The sequence below is a fragment of the Gavialis gangeticus genome, unplaced genomic scaffold, assembly GCF_001723915.1.
Source record: "Gavialis gangeticus isolate Ggan-Ray unplaced genomic scaffold, GavGan_comp1, whole genome shotgun sequence".
Taxonomy (NCBI): Eukaryota; Metazoa; Chordata; order Crocodylia; family Gavialidae; genus Gavialis; species Gavialis gangeticus.
Genome location: NW_017729024.1, coordinates 83,511,472 through 83,533,264, shown reverse-complemented (window position 1 = coordinate 83,533,264; position 21,793 = coordinate 83,511,472). Strand labels below are relative to the sequence as shown.

Genomic DNA, 21,793 nt, shown 5'->3' with positions numbered 1-21,793 from the left:
GGGAGGCCTAGTGGTCCTGCCTGTGGCAAGACAGGGCCAATTACATGCCAGGTTTGAGGACCATCCTGGTGTAAGGCAGGTTGGGAGCACCTAAACCCCTGCCCCCACCTTTGGGTGGGCTTTGAGCTCAGGGCCAGGCACACAGAATACCTGAGCCCTGTGGGGTATTAGACTCTGGAGGTGGGCCAGGCACAGCAGGAGAGTGCTACCTGAGCCTGCAGAGGTGTTCTACCTGGAGCCTCAAGTGTGAGTGTGGAGTGGGAGGCCAGGCATGGCAAGCAGAGTGCCACCAGAGCCTATGGAGGTGATCGACCCTGAGTCCAAGTGGTAGGGTGCAGTAGCATGGCCCTGAGAGAGGGCAGAATGGTGTGGCCCGGGTGGGGAGAGGGGGGAGAGTGAGGCCTGAGTTTGGGGCAGTGTTGTGAGAGGCTGTTGAGTTGTAGGGCATAGTTGTGAGGCCCTGGAGATGAGGAGGTAGTTAAGCAGCCCAAGTAGTAGGGCAGAGTATTGAGGGGTGCAGTGGTGAGGCCCTGGGGTAAAGGAGGCAGTTGACAAGGCCCGGTGTGAGCTACTTGACTGGAGGCCGGGTGCTAGGCTGGATATGGAAGGCCTGGTGTGTGTACCAGTAGGGAGGCCAGGTGCTAGGCCTAGAAACATGTGCGAGGGTGCTGGGACTTTGAGCTCTGGTGGGGAGTAAGAGTCTCACGTGAGGCTCTGGAGCTGAAGTCCCAGTGCTACCTAGCTGGAAGAAACATCTGCGAAGCATGGGACACATGTAGAGATGGTTGGATCTTGTATATTAGGCCCTTGACATCAGGGAAGATCGAAGGGCAGCCTCCCACCTATTAACATCAAAACAATATGACATCAAGGTGTGGCAGGCGAAAAAGGTAGGTGGTTGGCCCTAGGAAAAAAGGAGCAGGCTGGACTCCCAACCGGGCCATAAGTTGGCTCTGTTTGTCACAGGAGGCATAAAGGTTATCAGCAGTTTGACTTCCAGGAGAAAGAAAAATCTCTATAAACAGCAAATCAAATTTTTTGGGAATATTTGAGATCTTACAAGGGAATTGTGCAGATTCAACTCCAAACCATTTGTATCAATCTAAGGATCCACACAAATTGGAAGAAAAGTTGGATTTAAATTAGGTATAGACTGATATGTCTTGTATATGTGGGGCTGGGCAGGATTATTTTAAAATCATGCTTCACATTAGGTTACCGACCCTGAGCCAAATTTAGAGAAGTTGTGTAACATACTTCTTCTGGTCATCAGGCATACAAGCTACACCAGTTTTGTCTCCCTCATTCTTGCTTACTCATTTGTGATATATATTTTAATACACATCACCTCTAAATCCAGCCTTCCTTTTCTCTCTCTAAGAGCTAATATTTAGCCATGAGGTCATATTTAAACATTCTTTTAAAATGATTATGTCACATCCATACCATTTCACTAACTTAGCAGGAAACTGTTTTAAAGAGTGTCCAGTTTTGCTAAAACTCCCTTGTGCAGTCATGGATTAACTCCAACTGGCTCAGAAATACTGATTTAGAAGGTTTCTATAGCAATGTTACTCACCTGTCCTGGAGAGCAGGTATATTACTGGGGCAGCGTAAATATTGCTTAAATCGAAGTTCAAATGCTTGCCCTATAGTGCTGATGACATCCTGAGCAAGGCCATCACAGCACTCCAGTATATGGCATGCTAAAATAAAGAAGGGAAGACAATGATATTTATAAACTATTATTCATACAATCCTTACCATGCTGCAGTGATGAATGGCATAGCTATTCTATTCATCATGTAAACATAAATGTAAATACGAAGCAGTTAGCTACACCTACTTCCAGACAATGGGTTTAATTCTCCTCACACTTAGAATATGTTGAGCCTGGAGTGATTCCACTAAGGTTAGACAGAATTACTGCATCATAAAATTGTTTTAAAAAGCTGATGTGAGACCGCAGTCCAGTCCCTTCATTCTAAAAACTCTTGAAGTTCAGGAAAATGAGTTAAATATCCTTCATTATCAGAAAACCCTCATATGGGCAGAAGCATGCAGCAGCACCCTGGCTGAGAATCACTGACATAGGCAGAGGCAAATTTTCTCAACCAGGGGTGCCGCCAAATTCAAAGTTGTGGAGGAGGGCCCTGACTGAAAAGACTGAGAATCACTGAACTAAGTTAATAGTGGCAGATGCACCTCACTGGTACAAAGAAAAGGCACTGTAAAAACCTCTGTGAGATCATTTGTCCTATTCATAAAATGTTGTCATCTCTGGACAGGCAGCAGAGTTCATGAACAGGGTACTGTCTTGAGCCAGGAGTCCTCAGTTCACATTATAGTTTTGTTCCTAGCTGGCTCTGCCATTTTAAATGAGGCATTTAATCTCTCTCCCTCCCCTCCCACTTTGTTGTTTACGTCATGTCTATATAGACTATTAAATGCTTCAAGGTAGGGATTGGCTTCCACTGCCAAGGTAGGGACTGGCTTCCAGTGCCTAGCACTGGGGCTCTGTGGATTCTACATACTAACCTAACAACACACATAAATGAAAATGGTGACATTTGTGTTTGGTTGTACAATTTTGTCAGTCACAGGTGTACTGCAGTTGAGGCAGGTCTAGGCAATCGCCTCCAACACGCTAGCATACAGGATGGATCTGTGAGCCAGCCAAAGCTGGGGGACACCAAATTTGCAAGTATGCAGTTCCAGGGTCTTTTCAACCTATGCAATGCCTGTTATTCCTGCCCATAGACTTGGATGATGCTTTGATTTGCAGGAAATGTTCCTGGGCTACAGAGAGATTTTGCATCCAAACCCAGTGCATTTCACTGTCATAAAGACAGAACATAATGCCACTGGCATTTTGCAGACCACATGAATTTGCCCTAGAGAAATAAACTGCACTGTTGGTGGTGTTTAACTATCAGCACAGAGGGATTCCCTGGCTCTCATAGTGTCTTACCTGCAAACGCATAGTCTGAAAGCAGTTAAGTTGAACAAAAAACTGTAATATCCATATGGAAACAGGTATCTCAAGAAGGTATACTGCCTGCTGCTAACCTTGTTGGGGGCTGAAATGAAGGATGAGTCATACTCAAGAAATTGGTATCAGAAGATGACGTAACGGGTAACCTGTCTCCTTGGATACGAGAATGGACTTTGAGCAAGTAGAAAATATGTTTCTTATAAAAAGAGAGAAAGGTTTGGCTCACACAGGTCTATTTCCTTAGTGTATTTTACAAGCTGGGTGGGTGGAAGGCAGACTGCCTCTAGGTTGCAAGAGCATTAGATTTTGAAAGGAAAAGCATTTTCTGCCATTTTAACCTCTCTGGAGGAGAAATAAGTCTTCTTGTACATGTCTGCGTTGTGCAGCCCATTGTAAATGCAAACATAGATAGTAATAATTCAATAGCATGTTCATTAATAAAGGACTAAGGAGAGGGAAATATCAAAGTCACTTCCACTGAAATTTACAGATGACACAAAGCTTGGTAGAATGATAAAGAATGAGGCAGTCACCCCCAGTATACTGGTAAGCTGCATTCAGTCAAACAAAATGCGAAGTTATACAGGGAAATGCAAGCTTGTATGTCTAGGAAAGAGGTATTCAGACCATTTCAACAGAACGGAAGGCTGTATTCTGGAAAGCAAAGACATAATGGACAAGTAACTTATAGTGAGCTCTCAGTGCAATGCTATAGCAAAAAAAGGACTAATGAGATGCTTTTCCACATTTTAAAAGAAGTGTAGAAAAATTGGAGAGGGTACAGAAAAGAACCACAAAAATGAGTCAAGGGTTGGAAAAATACCTGACAGTTGGAGACCTACAGGGCTCAATCTCTTTAGCTTAACAAAAAACAGAAATTAAGAGGTAGCTTGATTACAGTGTATAAGTACCTTCCCTGGGAGAAAATACCAGACACTAAACAGCTCTTTAACCTGGTGGAGAAAGGCATAACAGGAATCAGGGTCAGGAAGCTGAGGCTAAGCAAATCCAAATTGGAAGTAAGGCACACAGTACATGAAGCAGGTACACAATACATTACTGGGACCAGGGACTAAAACCCCAGGGCATCAGTACATGTGCTCTGGGGCATGGACAGAGGGGGCACTTTAAGCAGAGCAGCTCTGAGAGCTGCTTTAATTAAAACATCCACCGCGTCATGCGTATTCAGCATCCTGCACTTCAAAATGGCAGCAGGGGTGCTTTAACTAAAGCTCATTAAGAATGCTGTATACATGTGACTTGGAAACTGCTGTAACACACTAATTAGCACACTCCAGCAGACTCACAGCAGGCTCCATTAATGGAGTCTGCTCTGCACACTCGGAGCAGAGTTCTGTCACGTGTACAGGTGCCCCTAGGTTTCATCCCTCCTGTCCTTGGACTACAGAGTCAAATGCACTCTAAAAACTGTCTTTCTGGTCCAATGTTGTATGCACAGTGGTACAGCTGCAACCCAATGATCTTTTTGTGGCATCTGAGAATTTGAACCCAGTCAGGCAAAAAAGAAAATTAAACCTGGGTTTCCTACTTTTCAACCACTTACGCTATTGCATCCAGGGGTGGAGCTGGAGGGGGTACAGCGGCACAGTGACACCCCATCCTTTTGGACTGAACAGTGTCAGAGACAGCAACAACAGCAGCAGCAGCAGGAGGGTAGGCTCCTCCTACTTGCCCAGCTCTCTGGGAGCAGGCATGAGAGAGGGGACCCTCCCACCAATTGCTGCTGCTGTGGTCCCCAGCTGAGCCCAGCCCCCAGGCAGCTCAACTGGACCAGGTAGGAATGGGCCTGGAGTTTTCCCCACCCCTGGGACAGTGGGGAAAGCAGCAGCAGGTGGGATAGGAGTGAAGGAGAGGGGAGTGGAGGGGACATGCCTCTGAGCATGGAGAGGAAGCAAGGTGCAAAGGGTGGATTATTACCTGCTTTGGGGACTTAAAAAAGCCCTCAGAGGCTCCCATGATGTGGTCCACCTGCACTGGTAGGGGGCAGGAGAGAGAAGCCTGGGAGCAGAGGGTGACTGCCAGTTTAACTTGTAGGGACTCCAATCCTGTCATTCCCTGTTAGGCATGATCTACAAAGGCCTATCTGATATGGCCTTTAAGGGGACTAGGTATGCCTAGTTTCTGTATTCCAATAGGGCTTAAGCATCAAGTTCCTCAGCCCTGTCAAGCTTAAGTTGCTTCTACAGAGAAGGAAAAATAAAATTTGTAGGCAGCAAAGAGAACGATAAGGTCATAGACTGTGGCACATATGGGATGTTTACACCTCCATGGTTAGGCTGTAAAGCTTCTGCAAAAGCAACTCTTTCTTCCGCTGCAAAAAATATATGATCTTTGTTCTGCTTCCACTCAGTCATACCAGCGTGTCTTCAAAAGCACTGCCCTTAATGTACAGCTGTGTAAGGAGGTTTCAGCATCACAACTTTAGACTTGAGCTCCTTAATTCTGCCTAGGACCCACTTTAGGCTCCTAAATCATTACAGGGCTCAATCTTAGAAACACTACACAATATTTTGTAACTAAAACACACTGCCTTTTGTTATAAGAGCAGGGGAGTTTATTTTGTTGCTCTCCTTTTAGTTTATGATTTCCTCTCTCTTTTTCTATGATTTACTCTTGTTAAGGAGAATCTAAGCCACATCCAAAATCCCAAGCATTGGAAACAATCACTAACAGGGGGACTTACAGTGAAATGGATGTCTGATCTCAAGCAGGAAAATTAGGTAACAGATTTAATCAAGATCACAGACAAAAAAAGGCTATGTTCTCCTTTCCTGCAAGATGCAGTGAGTTGGTGCAGAAGGTCCTGTTCAGACATGAAAAGAACCCCAAAAAACTGAAATATATTTCATGAATAAGAACAATTTTGTGCTGCTGGACTAACTTGTGTGTGGTCCCTGTTTACTGCTATGTCATTGTTCCAATTATCAGCTCAGGTGTAAAGCCTTTGTTTTGTTTCATTTCTGTTTTCTGGAAAAATCCCCAAAATACCAGGAATTAAAATATTAATAATTAAAGTTTTTAAAGGAAAGAAGGTGCCAAATATGATGTGTACCTTACCTCTGCGGTTAACAGGGTCTTTAGCTACATATGCAACATAGTCTGTTGTATCCTATGAGAAAAGGAAGATATGTATCATGAACAAGAACATTTTTGCATGATGACAAAAGACCACTGAATATAAGGATTTCAAGCATGCTGTAGAAAAGTACTAACTATGCCCTGCTCAGCACCATGCCTATAATGTTTGAACACTGGCTGCTTGGATACCGCTAAAGCTTCTGCAAAATCAACTCTTATTTCACTGCAAAAAATGTATGATCTTGGCTCTGCTCCCACTCAGTCACACCAGTGTGCCTTGAAAAGCACTGCCCTTAATTTACAGCTGTGTAAGGACCTCTCTCAAAGCCCTTGGAAGTCAATTAAAAGACTCTCATTGACTTTAGCAGGCTCTGTGTCAGGACTGAGCAAAGACTCAAAGCCTCAGTCCTTGTCTTCAGTCCCTTGTAGGGTTGGGCTCAGAGTATCAAAATGATAGACTGAAGTTCTGGGATGAAGAGCATCCTTGAGAGCCCTGCTATTTGGGCACAATTGGATTTTCTTTCAAAACAGTCAATCTTGTTTGTGTGTGAGATAGAAGGTAGACATATGCTGCAGATTGAACTGTAGTGTAGGGGCACCTGAGCTGGAAAAATGTCTCATACAGAAAGGAGACAACCCCTTTCTCCATCCCCTAAAACTTCGTCCGAGGTGTGGGTGTTGGGGGATCACCAACCCATGGAGAGAAAGCTCCAGAGAGGTAGGGGGAATGATGCAGTCCTTTACCTTATAAACGTGATTAAGAAACGATGACCAGCACTGTACAAATTATTGCCACACAAGTCCCAGGTGAGTAATGTTGTGGCCTAATTAAAACCCAACCTTTGCATCTTCCTTTCCTTCTCTGTGCCTGCGACAAAAGAGCCACCTGCCATATGAGCAAGCTTGTTCTTTTATTTAAAGTTCTCTCTGTGATTAGCCTACTGTGACAAGCCTGCTGAGTATTAGTGAATACTCACACCTACCCTCTCCACCCCCAGGATGAGCTCATAGCAAAGGGGTCTTGTTGTCAACACTACTTTACAATTTCATCAGCTCTGGCTGGCTCCCATCCTTGGTGCAATGTGATGTCTCTGATAGCTTGGTGACTCAGTGGCATGCTTTTTGTCTCACGAAAACATTTGGAAGAGCTTGTTTACTCCAGTTCAAATCTCATACTGCTGCAGCTGTTCTGTTCACTCCACCAGTGGGCAGGAGGCAGTGGTGTTTCGAGGACTTAGCATTTGGGGTGGCAGATGGAGGGGCAAAGTCTTTTTCTTATGGAGGCAGGGAACTGTACTAATCGCTCCTCTGCCCACTGCAGGAATTGTTCATTTACAGCATTTATGGCAATCTGTTGTATTTCTGAGCTGCTGTTGATCAGTGCTTTGCTCCCTGAATTATTATTGTAGTGTGCTCCAAATGTATCACTGCTGTAATCTCACTGAGTTTAACAGAGCTGTTCTCAAAAATGAATTTGTGCTTTATGGTGTATTCATATCTAACCTACTGCGAACACATTAAGGATCTTCTTCTAAGAGAAACGGATTATATTAAATTATACCATAGTAAAGGTAAGAGAACTCTTATGCAGAGGATACGTAGCACCTTACATATGTTATGTGAGTGGACCTGTCCCTGGCAATATAAATCAATCTCAACTAAAAAGCTTTGAAGACTCAGGAGAGACTTTTACTGTTTTGAAATTCCTTCAATTCTTCATGGCTGGGAAATAATTTTGAAGCATATTTAGTGTGAAATTAGATGGACCTCTTGTAAAAATATGTAGATAAGCAACAAGCACACCGGTCTGCCTTTGATATGCATGAGGTAAGTGCAAACACCATATGTGTATCAGAGAGTAAAACTGAACTTGGCCAATTTAGGGAAATGGGGCTTCTCCCTAAAAAAATCAAACTCTGTCTTCAAAGACACGTATGGAATCAGTAGCATAACTAGGCTGGGGGGACCAGGGCAAGTGATCGTGCCAGTGGTGGTAGCAGCAAGCGGAAATAACCACTGCCCCTGTGTGTGGCAGCTGTCTTGGATACCCAGACACATTGTTACACCTGTGTGAAATGAACATTTCTGAGGACAGGATTTACCTCACTCTGTTACCTTCTCAAGGTGAAGTTGGGGAAAAAAAGAGAGGGGAAAAAGATTACACTGAATGACCTTACTAGAAATATAACTGCATTCTAAGTCTGTCATTGCAGGGAGGATAAAGGGGGTAACAATGCAGATGAAGATTCAAATGACACCAATTTGAGTTTACTTTTTCAAAGCAGCTTACTGTGCAAAACAGGGAGTCACATCTGCAATATTTATCAAGTTTTATATGAAACAATTGAGGCTTTTCAATGCCTTTTCATTTCAGTCATTCGAAGAGGAGGATTTATTACTGCCTGTCAGTGTTTCCCCTAAAGAGAGTTTGATGGTAATAGTCAAGAATTTATGAAACAAGAAACAGGAGTTATTGTGTTTATATTTTCCTTTAAGTAGGATATGTGATAAATGCCATGTATGGGATAAATGATAAGGTCCTCAGATAACAATACCAACAAGAGTAAAAGAAAAGCTAAAGAAATGCTTACCGGATCACCTCCAGATGCAAAAGAAATAGACTGCATATGATGATTAGCTATGATCTGTGTGGATCAGACAAAAAAATTAAGTATAAGTCAGTAGGCTTTCTTATGTAGCTTGGAGCTTTTTTTAAGAGCTTGTAAAAATGAAGTACACCCCAAAAGTAAAAGCCAGGATCAAAATAATTCTTATATTTTACAGGAAACATGATGATACTGTAAACAAACTTAAGACTATCAGATGTTTCTACTTGGGGTTTTCTTTCTTTCTCGATATGCCTTGCTGAACTATTCTACTCTTCTTTTTGTTACATGGTGACAATAGGCGTACACCCACCAAAAACTACTAGCATCACTTCAATGGTTAGCAGAAGTATAACAATTAAGTCAAAGGGTGATAAAACAGGAACAGGAGTACAGGTCATAGGTTAATAACCAGGGTGTCAAGGGAAGACATCAAGCAGAGCATTCCAACTGGCGTCTACTGCCCCTCGAATGTATCTAAGGGCTTTAACCATTACACTTTAAGCTTGTCAAATGTTGATCTGTATTAGCATTAGCTTAAGTTTAGAGGAGTCACATGTTCAGGCTAAAAACCTTCTCTGACTGTCCTGGACCTGCAAAGCTGTGATTTGCCACTAGAGGGCTGGCAAGCCAAGATAGGTTTCTTTCCCTGCTCTAGGTGGGGATGGGTTGATGGGGGGTGGAGGATGAAGCTGGAAGTGGGAGAGTAATGATAGGTACTGGAAGGTGAAATGGGAGGGGGGGAGGCGATGGGTGGGAATGACGGCTAGGGGCTGGGTGGTGAAATGAAGGAAGTCAACCACTGAAGCCACTAAAGGCTAAAATAAAAAAAATTTTTTTTTAAAGAAACAAAAAGTAAATTAAAGAAAGTCTCATGTTTTAGGAAATTGGGATTGGAATCAGGATTACAACTGGATAGCCCCATCTCATGGGAACAATGATCTGGCCTCCTACTTTGCTCTCCCTTCCACCCCTCCTAACCCTCTTTCCCAGACTGGTCTGTATCCCTGGAAGCATCCTAGCCAGGTCATACCCCCAACGCTGGGAGAAGGGGTTGGCTTGATGCCAGTACCACCCCCTGAGCAGTAGATTTAAGGGGGTGGAAACTTTGTTCACACAGAACAGGAGAGTGGTGGAGGGGATGCTGCATCCTGGGATGCTGGAGGACTGAAACTTGGGCAACTTATCTCTGAGGAGTCACCGATTTGTGGAACATGAGCTGAGTAATGTGGATCAGAGAGAAACCTGGAATGGCATAACTTTAGGCCACCTTAATTGTGCCTAAAACCAGTTTACAGATGTAATGTGTGGGCAGCCCAGGGGTATGAGCTCCCTGAGCCACTGAAAATTAATGTGTAACAAGGCCTAAGAAGCCTATGGACATTACCCCGTGAAAGCCTACTCAGAGATGTACACAGCCAAGGGACCGGCCTGAAGTCACCCAGGTTCCCCCCAAGCCACTGTGAGAAATAAAGTAGTGGACTAAATGAACCTATAGTCTGACTTAGTATGGTGCTCCTTATGTTCTTACACTCTTTAAAGTGAAAGCCACTGTAAATCTTATAATAGCAATGATAAAAAAATCTTATAATAGCAATGACAAAGTGTACTGAGCGCTCATATACATCACATAACTTTGTCACACCATTTCTTGTTTGAAAACATGGCTTCATAAAGACGCTGGGAGAAATTTGAATCTCCTGAAGTCAATTTTCTTTATAATCCAATAATGATAAAAAGTGATCAAGAATTTAGTTCATTCAAACTCTGATTCTTCCATGTTCCTGCATGGCTGTCAATGGTGGATTCTAGGAGTTTCCATGCCCTCGTGCAGTTTGATGGAGTGGAAACTAAACAGATTTTCTAGCTGAATGGGGTCAAAATAGTGTTGAAATCAATACCAGACAAATGTTTTTTAAAAAGGCACAAATGACTTCCAATTAAAGAAGTATTTGATGCATTTTATTTTTATTTTCATGTCTTTGGTATGAAATCTTGCAAAAAGCTTTCAGGAAAATAGAAAAGATGAGTAGTCCCCCTAAGGGTAGCTAATTTGGTTTGATAAACCTAAAAATTGAGTTTAAATTAAATGGACCTTTGCACACCTGACACGTCTTTATACTACAAGCAGTTGTGAATTATGGTTGCCCATTTCTATTCCCAATTACACTGTCAGAGCTATGTAAAGGAGCTTTTATGTAGCTGAGAATCAGGCCTAATGCATACATCCTTTACTTATGTGTTATCCACCAAGAGTTTTGTTGGGCCACCTGCATGGGACTGCAGTATACAGTATTAGAGGTATTTATATAGCACTCATCAGCATATTATATAAGTCTCTAGGTTCCTCAGTATTTTCTTTCAGTTAGTGTTAAAGCTCTTACAATGCCACTTGCCCTAGAAGGGAGAAGAATAACTATGGACTACAACCCCAGCCTTATTGAGGTCAATGGACCGCCCCGCTTTTCAGCAGTTAAAGATCTGTACAGGGGAGGGTTCTTATCTTTTTTTAAGTTACTCCATTTTGTACATGCTGAAAATGCTTAATATGTTTAATATGCTACTGCTTCTAACATCTGTTACGCAATTAAATATTTAAGACCTATCCAAAATAAGATACACTTTCAGGATTTCGAGTCCAGCTGTAAATTAAAGTATTACTGATCCTTCTCTCAGGTGAATCCTGGTGCATCTGAAATGACCATATTCAATTTGCCTAACAGATTTGTGTTTACATTGTGTTTGTCTGTAGTGTAGCAGAAAAGATGTATGTACTACTAGGAATCTCCAGTCTAAGAAGGATGGTTCTTCTGTATTGCTGTGCTGAAATTTAACTTTTAAAATCCTTCAGTATTAACTCCATTGAACAACCAGGAAGGACAAGTTAATTTAAAGCTTGAGCCTGTACCAAAAGGAGTTATACCATTTGATTTAAGTGTCACAGGATTGGGTTCTTACTAAATATATGCAAGAATAGCAGCCAGTGCCTCTTTTGGGAAAAATAAAAAGCAAATATTCTTTGTCTGGGGAGTGGAAGGTTATAGAAAATGATAATCTCTGAGCCAACTTATTTTCCTTCCACTTTTTCTTCCTGCAGCTCTGTGTACTTGTGAGAAACAGGCTGGACCTGATTTTCTCTGGAGTCTGCTCTTTCAGAGTTACAGGTCACCAGAGAAGAATATGAATGTCTTCCTCCTTGTAAAGTATGCTGCTTTCACAATATTTCCAGCCCAGACTGCTCACATGATCAGAGCCCTTGTAGAGATCTGGAATTCTTTTGTTCTCAGCGGAGGACTATATTCCTCTTAGTCTTCAAGGAGGATTTTCCTCCCAAGCCTTCTTCAAAACCCCACACCACAGTGACATTACTACACGGGGGAATGACCAGAATGTTTTCCTAATCCACTGGCAGTGCTGGAAAATTGAAAAAGAAAAAAATTCAGGTTGATGCAAACTGAATCTTCTTTCAGAATTTCAGTATACATTTCAATTTGAATCAAACAAAATGTTTCATTCGACCCAGAACTAAATGTTTAACTCCTGAGTTTAAAAAAATGTTTTAACCAAATGTCACAAAACAGAATTTTATTTGTCCAGCATTTTTAAGGGCCTTTTGACTGAAACAATGCTACAAAATTGAAATTAATTAGGGGAAAATTTCAGGCCATCCAGATCTGTATTTTTAGTGGAAAAATATTTAGCTGAAAAATATCATCCAGCTCTGTCCTTATTTAATATCATAAAAATATTACTGTACAGTGACTCAAACAGTCCCTGACACTTCCCTTCCCACACATTAGACTGAGAACTCTGTTCCTTCTTTGCTTCCAAGCCCAGCCAGTCCAGGGACAGGAGACTATTGCCAGCCCATCTTTCTTGCACGGCATCGCAAAAGACTAATCATAAAGCCAGTCTTATTTTCAGCATTCTTAAAGGTATGCCAGAGTGAACGCATCACACTTTATCTGGCTTTATAGGTTCAAATTTATAGGTTATGGAATTTCCAGCCTCGGAGGTTTTTAAGACCCAGCTAGACAAAGTCTTAGCTCGGATGATCTAGTTGGGGATGGTGCAGCTTGGAGCAGAGGGTTTAACTAGATGACCTCCTGAGGTCCCTTCCAACCCTCATTTTCTATGATTCTATGTCCTGGGTAATCTAATATGAGACAAACCAGAAACAAAGAGAACCATCAACAGAAGGCTCTTTTTTCAAAGACTCTTCTATTTCCCAGTCACTGTGGCCAGATGCAGTTCATCATTTCTCATAGTAGACATGGCTATACCTCCTATTAGCCATCTCTAATGATCCCAATTCACTGGAATTTCCTCTATCTATATCACAGGAGAAGCTGAAATAATTTGGGGAAGATTTTCAGGTATAGGTAAATCAGTGTAACTTCATTGCTGAAGAGCTGGCCCTTTATTAAAATTATTCCTGGTCTTTAACTAAGGTCACAGATTTTTTTCAAGTTTTGATATTTTTAGAAATGGAACATATTAAACGCACGCTCCTTTGCTCAGTAGCTCTAGTTATAACACATGCTGCCATGTTCTATCACAAAAGTGCAAGCCACTACAGCTTGCAGTTGTGCTGCTACTACTATGTTTCTGCTACTACTTTAGAAGGTGGCAGCGTTCTGTATCGGAAGGTGAGGGTGGGCAAAAGACAAATCAATAGAAATGCAGTAATAACAACAACCGTTTAAATATCTATATAGGTTTGTGCTTCTTGTTATTTTTTTATCTAGAGGCTTCTGAGCACAGCAGGGTTTTTTTTTCCTAGCTGTATCTGGGCAGAAAGTTGCATTCCTTAACACAGTATGTAGCTCACAGCAAATAGCATTGCAGCGATTATGCAACACTCTGCTCTCTCTGTATACTGAGCAAGGATTTTTCTCAACTCATACATCATTCACAATCCGCTGCAGTGATTCCCCAAAGTCAGTATACACTTTCAGCACAAAGGAAGAAACAGAAAGGAGTGGACTGAAATAGGCTCCCTTGTTTTTTGAAAAGGCAGACATTTCACTGCAGTGCAAAATCTCAAAGCTGTTTAGAACAGCACCTTATGAATAGACTGTCCTTTAAAACTGCAAAAAGGAAAAGGCTGGGGGGAGGAGAGAATGAAGAAATCTGCTCCTCTCTTAGGATATGCCTGAATCAGACACCTTCTTCAAGCACAACCAAAGTTTGTAACTGGACCAAAAAAAATCCCATGGCCAGAAAATTCTTTCACCCTTGGCATGTCTACCTGAGACACTTAACTGTGCAGCAGCATAGTTTACCATGCAGTAAGCACACACATCTACACGTGCGCATGCTTATTGCGCAGTAAAAACATAATTGTAAGTAAATTTGAATGTAGCAAATTTGCTCATGCTTAGTTAATGTTTAGTTACTGCTCAGTTATGCGTGTGTAGACACAACCCGGGAGCAAGTTTGCTCCCAGGTCAGCCATGCCACTAGGGTGCTGGCCTGAAGCTAGCCCCAGGGCTCCCGGCTAAGAGCCTCCCCTGCCCTAGCCTGCAGGCACTCAGAGCCTTGGGGCACACTAGCAGAGGTCCTGAATCCACTCCAGGCACCTGTGTGCCCTAGCCTGCCTCCACCCCAGTGCCACTGCCAGCACCCAAGTCTGCACTGTCAAGTCCTGCAGGCTGCTGCAGGATCCAGCCAGGCCTACCAGCCCCCAGGCCCAGGTGCAGGCAGCTTTTAGCTGCGGAGTCCAGCTCCATCTGCCTGCAGCCCACCCCCAGCAGCTTGCCCTGAATTTGCAGATGCTGCAGGGCATTGCCTCTGCCACACGGCTGCCAGTCCCATGCCATGCCCCTGTGCTGGGCACTGCAGGCAACTGTCCAGGCCAGGCAGGACAGGGACAGACACACAGGGGTTCAGAAAGCCAGTGTGGGACCCATGTCTTCCTTGTCTGTTGCCATGCCCACATCTGTGCCCACCACCTGGGACCCCTACTGATCCATGGACAAGACTGGTGAACTTGTGGCACTGTGGGGTGAGGCAGAGGTGCAGTGCCAGTTTGAATGAGGCAGGCACTCCAATGCCCATGTCTATGAGGGTCTGTCAGCCCAGATGCGGGAGCATGGGCAGAAATGGTTTGCATGGCAGTGCCACATAAAGGTCAAGGTCTTGTGGGTACAGTGGGTTTCCATCACCGAGCATAATTATTGGTCGGGTAGTTCCCATAAGTCCATGCCCTTTATGTAGCAACTGATGGACATACTCGTGCCCCAGGACCCAGGCCACAGCTGTGATTTCTATAGCAGCACAGGCAGCCTGACTGAGCCACCCCTGCTGGGCTGGACACCCCCGCGAACACGTCACTGGAGAAGAGACCCTCAGACATCCAGCAGCCTATCCTGTTGAGCTCCCTGGCTGCACCCTCCAGCAGGAGCTCAGGGAGTCAGGGCCAGCACCTGCTGCTCCAGCTCTACAGCCCCAGCCCCCATGACAAGGAACGGCCACCCACGACACCACTGGCCACCAGCAGTGCCAGTTCCTCCCCAGAGCGGGCCTCTGGCTGGGTGCCCTGCTGCCGCACCCTGCCATCCAAGGACACTGGCCAGAGCTGCACACCATCACCGACAGCCGTGACCATGCAGAGCCACCAGCCATGCCAGCCCTGGCCATGTGATAAGCCCCGCTCTGAGGAGGGAGGGTCCTCCTCACCCCTGCCCCCAGCCCTCTGCCCAGCCTGCCCATATTCCATGGGCTCCAGGTTCCCCCCACAGCATGCAGAGAAGTAGAAGATAGTGCAAAACCTTATTGAGCATCCCATGTCCTGCAGCTAGGCAGACACAAGCCTCTTACACGCCAAGCAACATGTCGGTGCCAGCAGCAGTGTCCTCCTCAGCTGTGCGGGGCGGAGACGTATAGTGCAGCCACAGCGCTTCAGGCAGTGGCAGAGGTTGTGGGGCAGCCTGGGCTTGTCCCCCACACCGTCATAGTTCAGGGTCCCTTGCCAGGTGCACAGGTGTGCCTGGGACACCATGGCCATCAGCAGCAGGGCATCAGCAGCAGTGGGTCAGGATTAAGCCTCAGGGTCACCACTGCCCACTGCTGGAGCCCTATGGATGCGTCAGCTCTGCTGGAGGAGGCTCCTGGACAGGACCCTCCTCCTGAGCTGTGCGGTCACAGTATTGGATGACTGCCTGGGGGATACCTAGGCCTGGCAGGTGGAAGTCATGGCCTGCCATGACAGGTGGTGGGCAGAGGATGTCACCCACGAGGAGATGCAGGACTGGTGCAAGAAGGCGCAGGACCAGGAGGACCAGGAGGACCAGGAGTTCCGGGCACAGCTCCTGGCCCTTGAGTGGGAGTGGGTAGAGGAGCTGTGGGAGCAGAATGCTACCCTGGCCTGGGTACTTCAGACCACAGACAATGACCACCAGGTACTGGACACCATTCTGGCCCTGTCAGTCACCTTTGTGCCACCCACTGCCTAGCCCCCAACCCTAGCCCTGCCTGCCCTCTGAAAGCTACCGGATGCCCAGCAGCAACCCCCCATCTGGGCCTGGGCGAGGGTCCTGTGCCGCCTCCAGCAGCCTGAAGGCCTTGGTCTGGCCCATGCCCCAGGTCCGGAGCCACCCAGCCCCCTGCCTAGGCCCAGCCCTGCTGCTTGCTCTGCCTCCATGGGGGCAGGGAGCCAGAGCTGCCCGCAGGTGGGCCAGGACCACATACCAGCCCTGGTGGCCCTGGACATTGGCTGCGACAATGACCCAGGGGAGATTGTCCTTGGCGAACTTAAGGCAGGTGGTAATGGAGCTTCAGTGTCCCTTGAGACAGCTGAAGGCACACTCCATCAAGGCAATGGTTGAAGTGGGACAGGAGGAGGTCCAGGTGGCCAGTGTAGGCCACATGAGCCAGGGCAGGAGTGAGGAGACAGGGTTCCCAATGAGCAGGGGCAAGACCACCATAGAGCCCATCTGCAGGTCCGGCACCCCTGGCACAAAGCATTCACTCTCCACTAGGCCCAGCAGGCCAGATTTCTGGAAGATGCAGATGTCATGGAGGCTGCCCGCCCAGCTAGCACTCATGTGCTTGAAGGTGCCCTGGTGATCCACAATGGCCTGGAGCACCCAGAGTGAAAGCTCCTGTGGCTGTAGTAGGGGTCGTCCAGAAGGGGCGGGCAGGCGATGGGGATGTGGGTCCCATCCAGGGCCCCGATGGACTGGGGGATGCCCAGGGCATGGAACCCTGTCACCACCACCAGGGGGTTGCACACATAGAGCACTGTGTGTCCCAGCATGTCCTGGAGGATTTTGCACACCTCCAGCACGGCCTCACCAGCAGTGGCCTTGCCCACACCAAACAGGTGCCCGACATACCACGGGCTGGTGAGTGTGGCCAACTTCAGCAGGTCGAGGTGTGTACAGGGAGGGGTGGCTTCATGCCAGTGTGCTGCCATGCCAGGTGGGGCTGGAGCTGCTCCAGGAGGTCCTGGAAGGTGGTGTGGGTCATGCGGAAGGCCTCCAGCCACTGCTTGTCATCCCAGGTGTGCTGGACAATGTGCTGCCACCAGTTTTGGCTGGCCTGGTGGGTCCAGAGGTGGTGGGGCTGGATGCCCAGGAGGGTGATGGCGGCCCTGATGGTGGCATCCTGGAGCCCATTGTTAGCGTCCCTGCTGGGGTCCAGCCAAGCCAATAGGGTGGAGGCAGCAAATGCATAGTAGTGGTTCTGGGACTGTGCATGGCAGGCAGGCAAGTGGTTGCTGCACATGGCAGAGGTGGGAGGGCCCAGATGACCATGAGCGATGCAGTGGTCCAGCAGGGTCACCATGGCATCCAACAGGAGCATGGGATACTGGTTGTCACTGCCAGGGACAGGCTGGAACAGCCATAGCATAGGGAGGCACAGGCAATGAGGACAGTGCTGCCATGTGCCATCCTTGTAATCCTGGCCAGGGAAGTGGCTGGCCAGAAAGCAACAAGCAAAGCTGCCTTTTGAAGAGGGCTTCTGGCTGCTGGCAGCTGCAGCCAGAGCCTGGAGCTGCCCCCAGTAGTGGCATGGGCCCATTGCAGGGCCCTGGCAAGTGGGAGCAGATGGGCAGCATATCTGCTCCTGCTTCTCTGCATGTGTAGATGCATGCCCAGCATCATTTACTCATGAGTTATTTGCGAATAAACCGGTGCCACATCAAATACATGTGTAGACGAGCCCCTGTGAAGTAAATTTGATTAGAGAAAGCAGCAGAATTACTCTATACAAGTGAAGTACAGTTATTTTCACTGCAGATCTGTGAAAAAAAAGTATTTAATCCACTGTGTCTTATATTTTCATACTCTTTTCTCATTTTATTCTTTATGTTTTGAGCACACAAATATTTGAGTACATAGAACACCCTGTGTGGTACACAATTCATCAAACCCTTGGTAGGGATTATTCTTCACAAACCTGTTTTGAATCAGGTGTCATCAGATTTAAACTGGTGGTGGAGATATTCAGAGTGATGCTCATCCCTGCAAACTGAAGGTTGCTCTTGCCTAAGATGCTGGAGAGAGTTTTGCTTGGTGGCTGTGAAATAAAGACATGATGTTTAGTACTCTATTGACTCATAATGGCAACTCATTTAATGCAGGATCAACTGAAATATTAAGGTCTGCTTTTAAGAATGAATATACTTTAATGATCATGATATTTGGGCATTTTCTTTTCTCCGGAGATCATTCCTCATAATACACCTCTCCCCCATGTGTTGGTAAAGCACAATTAAAACAGTGAAGATTGAACCCAATTGTGTCATGAAGGTGTGGGCACAACTGGGGAACCAGTCCCACGCCCCAACTAGAGGGTGATGGGGGCACAAAAACAGTGACTACTTTACTGCTGAGCTAGTAGCCCAGCTGCAACTACTGCCTCATGTGCCACTGCCACCCAAGGCAGAAACATCAGACCAAACCTAGGATGTAATCAACAAAAAGTACAAGTTTCTAACCCTTACTCTAATGTAATAACTTTGCTGACTGCTGGTAAGTAGGAAAGCCCTATTTCTATTGGAACCAGGCATTAGAAAGAGATGAAGGCATTGCACCTGTTTACTACATGAACATGATTTTTTTCTATGTAAACAACTTCAGTAGAGCCCCCGTGGCTCCTTTCTGGTTTGCACTAAAATTTCTACCGATCATTCCTGCACCTTTCTGCATGTGGCGCAGGGCCTCCAGTGATGCCATAGGAATATGTGCAGACACGGGGGAGGGGGGGATATAGCGCAGATAATAAATGTGATTACATAAATTTCAGAACTGGGAAGAGAATTTTTCCCTGACTGCAGAAAATAAGATGCATGAGCTGAAACTGGCAAAAACATGAGACTCACCATGAAGACAGGATGAAGTACAGACTGGCAAAAGTTTTGAGAGTGTTATTAAGATTTAGTTGAAGTGCTGCTGCTGTTGGATGCTATCCCCTTGTCAAATGGCTGGCTTATTTTAAAAGCAGTATTTCTTTTCTATACATTCTCTCCTTTATTTGACTTGCTGATATAAAAACAATTCACGCCAAAAATGATTGAACACAGAAGAAAGCCTTTACCAAAACATTTATTTTCTGAGGCCATTTCCATTGATATATTATAATATTTGTTATTTTGCTTTGGTGTTTGCATACAGCTGAGTGAGAATTAATTACAGTACCCTATTGTGGCCATGACAACAAAATATATATTACATGGAAGCATGCTTGTGCGGATATATCTTGTGTCAGCTAAGCCCATTGTATCCAATGGGGGATTAATCACTGCGGAAGATAAGTGGTATTTCTTCCTCTGCCTTCTGTCAGGACTTTGCCTAAGTAGATAGGTAGGTAGATAGAAAGAATAATTGCATCTTTCCTTCATTCATTTAGGACCTGGACAGACTACATGATTACAAACAGTAAGTTAAATTGCTTGTGTCCCTAAAAAGCATAGTACATAGGAAATTTGGTAGCCTGGGCAGAGATGCCCCTTTAAAAATCAGTGCCCACAGTTGGTAGCCACCTTGCCCACAACTAGTTATGCTACTAGTGTTAATTACACCACTGCGGGCATGTCCACACATGATTTAAGGTGAAGCAATAAACTCTGGTGCAGTTCACACCTGAGTTTATTGTTCCTGGGTGCCACGTTTACACATGCACCTGTGACCACAGCACATTGAGCCAGGTCAGAGCAGCCCTGACTGGCAGGGGCATGGAGGGTCAGCCTGCCAGCCTGAGGCTGCTCTGACCCAGCTTAATGTGTTGTGGAGGGGCTCACCGGGACACAAGTGTGCTCCAGTGTAGGGCTAGCAGACAGGCAGTCCCTGCACTAAAGCACCCTTTTGCCCCAGCCAGCCCCATCAGCGTGTAAATGTGTGTTGCAGTGCACTAAATAATGCCGCCATAGAATAGGACTTGTGTTTACAAGTACTATGCTACGGCAGTGTTTATTAGTTTACTGTGTCCTCATAGGGCCACACATGTAGATGCTGAGACTTTACTGCAGACCTAAATAGGCAACTCCACAGTAAACGTCTAATGTAGACCCATCCAATATGGACTAGAAAGACCCACATCTATCCCAGAGGGGCTGCACACAACTTAAGTAGCTACTACAGCATGTCATCACTAGGTAGCAGAGGAGCAGGTAATTTCTTGCCTTGATTTAACAGCCTTTGTGGGATGAAAGCAGACAGACAATAGCAGGGTAAGCAGGGATGAATCCAGGGGGTGCACTGGTGCACTTGCACCTCGCTTTGATTCATTTTATTCCCCAGGTGTTAATGACCCTCTCTTCTTTTTAATGGTCTTACTGTTCCACCAATCCTGCTACCCTTTGTTCTGCAATTCTGCTGCCTGTTAGCTGCTCCTGGTAATGAAATCCTATTTCACAGCCCTTCAGGTTGTTCTTAACTCATTCCAATGAAGTTATATTTGTTTTTGCTTCAATATTAAGATAATACAACTCTAGGCCCCTAGCATGTTAGTAAAAGTTCTAGTTTCTTTTTAACTGGAGAAAAATATGATTTGTTTTATACGTGATGATGTACCTCATCCTCTGCACCCCCCTTTTCCAAATTTGTGATTGTAAATTATACCATGAGCGTAAATTATACAATGGGGTTTTACACCTGATTTTATCAGGGGTAATTTTATATTGGACTGGATGAAGTTACCCTAACATAAGGGTTTATGTTGTCTGTCCACATTTTTTTTACACCAGTGTAAAACCTTCTTACACTGATGTAAGCCTCTCGAGTATCCAGGCCCTTATTCTTAATCTAAACCTTTCCTAATATTCTCTTCACATTAATAGAAACAACATTCCTTCATTTTAGCTATAAGCTCATTTCACTGCAAACTAAATTTCCTAGGAGCTAAACTGTGGCTTTGCCATATGCTCTGAAGAGGAGGCAGTGCATAACTGCCCAGAGACATGGAAGACAAGAGTCTTTCGGTGAATCTGATATCTTTTATTAGACCAACTTAAATAGTTGGAAAGCAATTATTAAGCAAGCTTTCGGGTTCAAAAACCCTTCATCAGGCCAAGAAAGATTCAGCAGTTGGTCTGTGCTCTTCTCATTTGCTATGGGCACCAAAATGTCCCCACAGTATGCCAACCTTTTTATGAGCCACCTGGAAGAAGACTTCCTCAAGAACTGCACCATCAAACCCTTATTATACTTGAGATATATCGATGACATCTTCATCATTTGGACTGAAAACCTGCAATCTCTAACTGAGTTCCATCAGAAATTCAACAATCACCATCCCTCCATCCAGCTTTCTCTAGAATACTCCAGCACACACCAAGAAAGCTGTGATATACAGCCAAGCCCTCAGATACCACCGAATTTGCACTGAAGAGAACCCCTGGGATTGCCACCTCACCAATCTTAAAAAGGCTTTCACCCAACAAGGACATTCCTCCAGAGAGATAGCTCGCATGTTTGAAAGAGCCACCTGGATACCATGTGAAGAACTGCTGCAGTACAGAAGAAAAACCCCCATAAATCACACACCACTGGTTATGACATATCACCCCTCCCTTGAACCTGTACGGAAAATCCTCAGACAGTTGCAACCCATACTAGAAAGAGACCCTAGTCTTAAAAAGATCTTC

General features: G+C 45.3%; 1 protein-coding gene across 1 annotated transcript in view; it reads right to left on the bottom strand.

Annotated features, from left to right (window-relative positions):
• Positions 1-21,793, bottom strand: part of SHC3 (SHC adaptor protein 3) — a 112,361-nt gene that overhangs the window by 29,664 nt on the left and 60,904 nt on the right. The window contains exons 4-7 of the mRNA XM_019517315.1: positions 18,106-18,225; positions 8,686-8,739; positions 6,074-6,125; positions 1,580-1,706 (exon numbers count right to left, since the gene is read on the bottom strand). Of these exons, the coding sequence (XP_019372860.1) occupies positions 1,580-1,706; positions 6,074-6,125; positions 8,686-8,739; positions 18,106-18,225 (353 nt within the window). The remainder of the gene's footprint in view (positions 1-1,579; positions 1,707-6,073; positions 6,126-8,685; positions 8,740-18,105; positions 18,226-21,793) is intronic.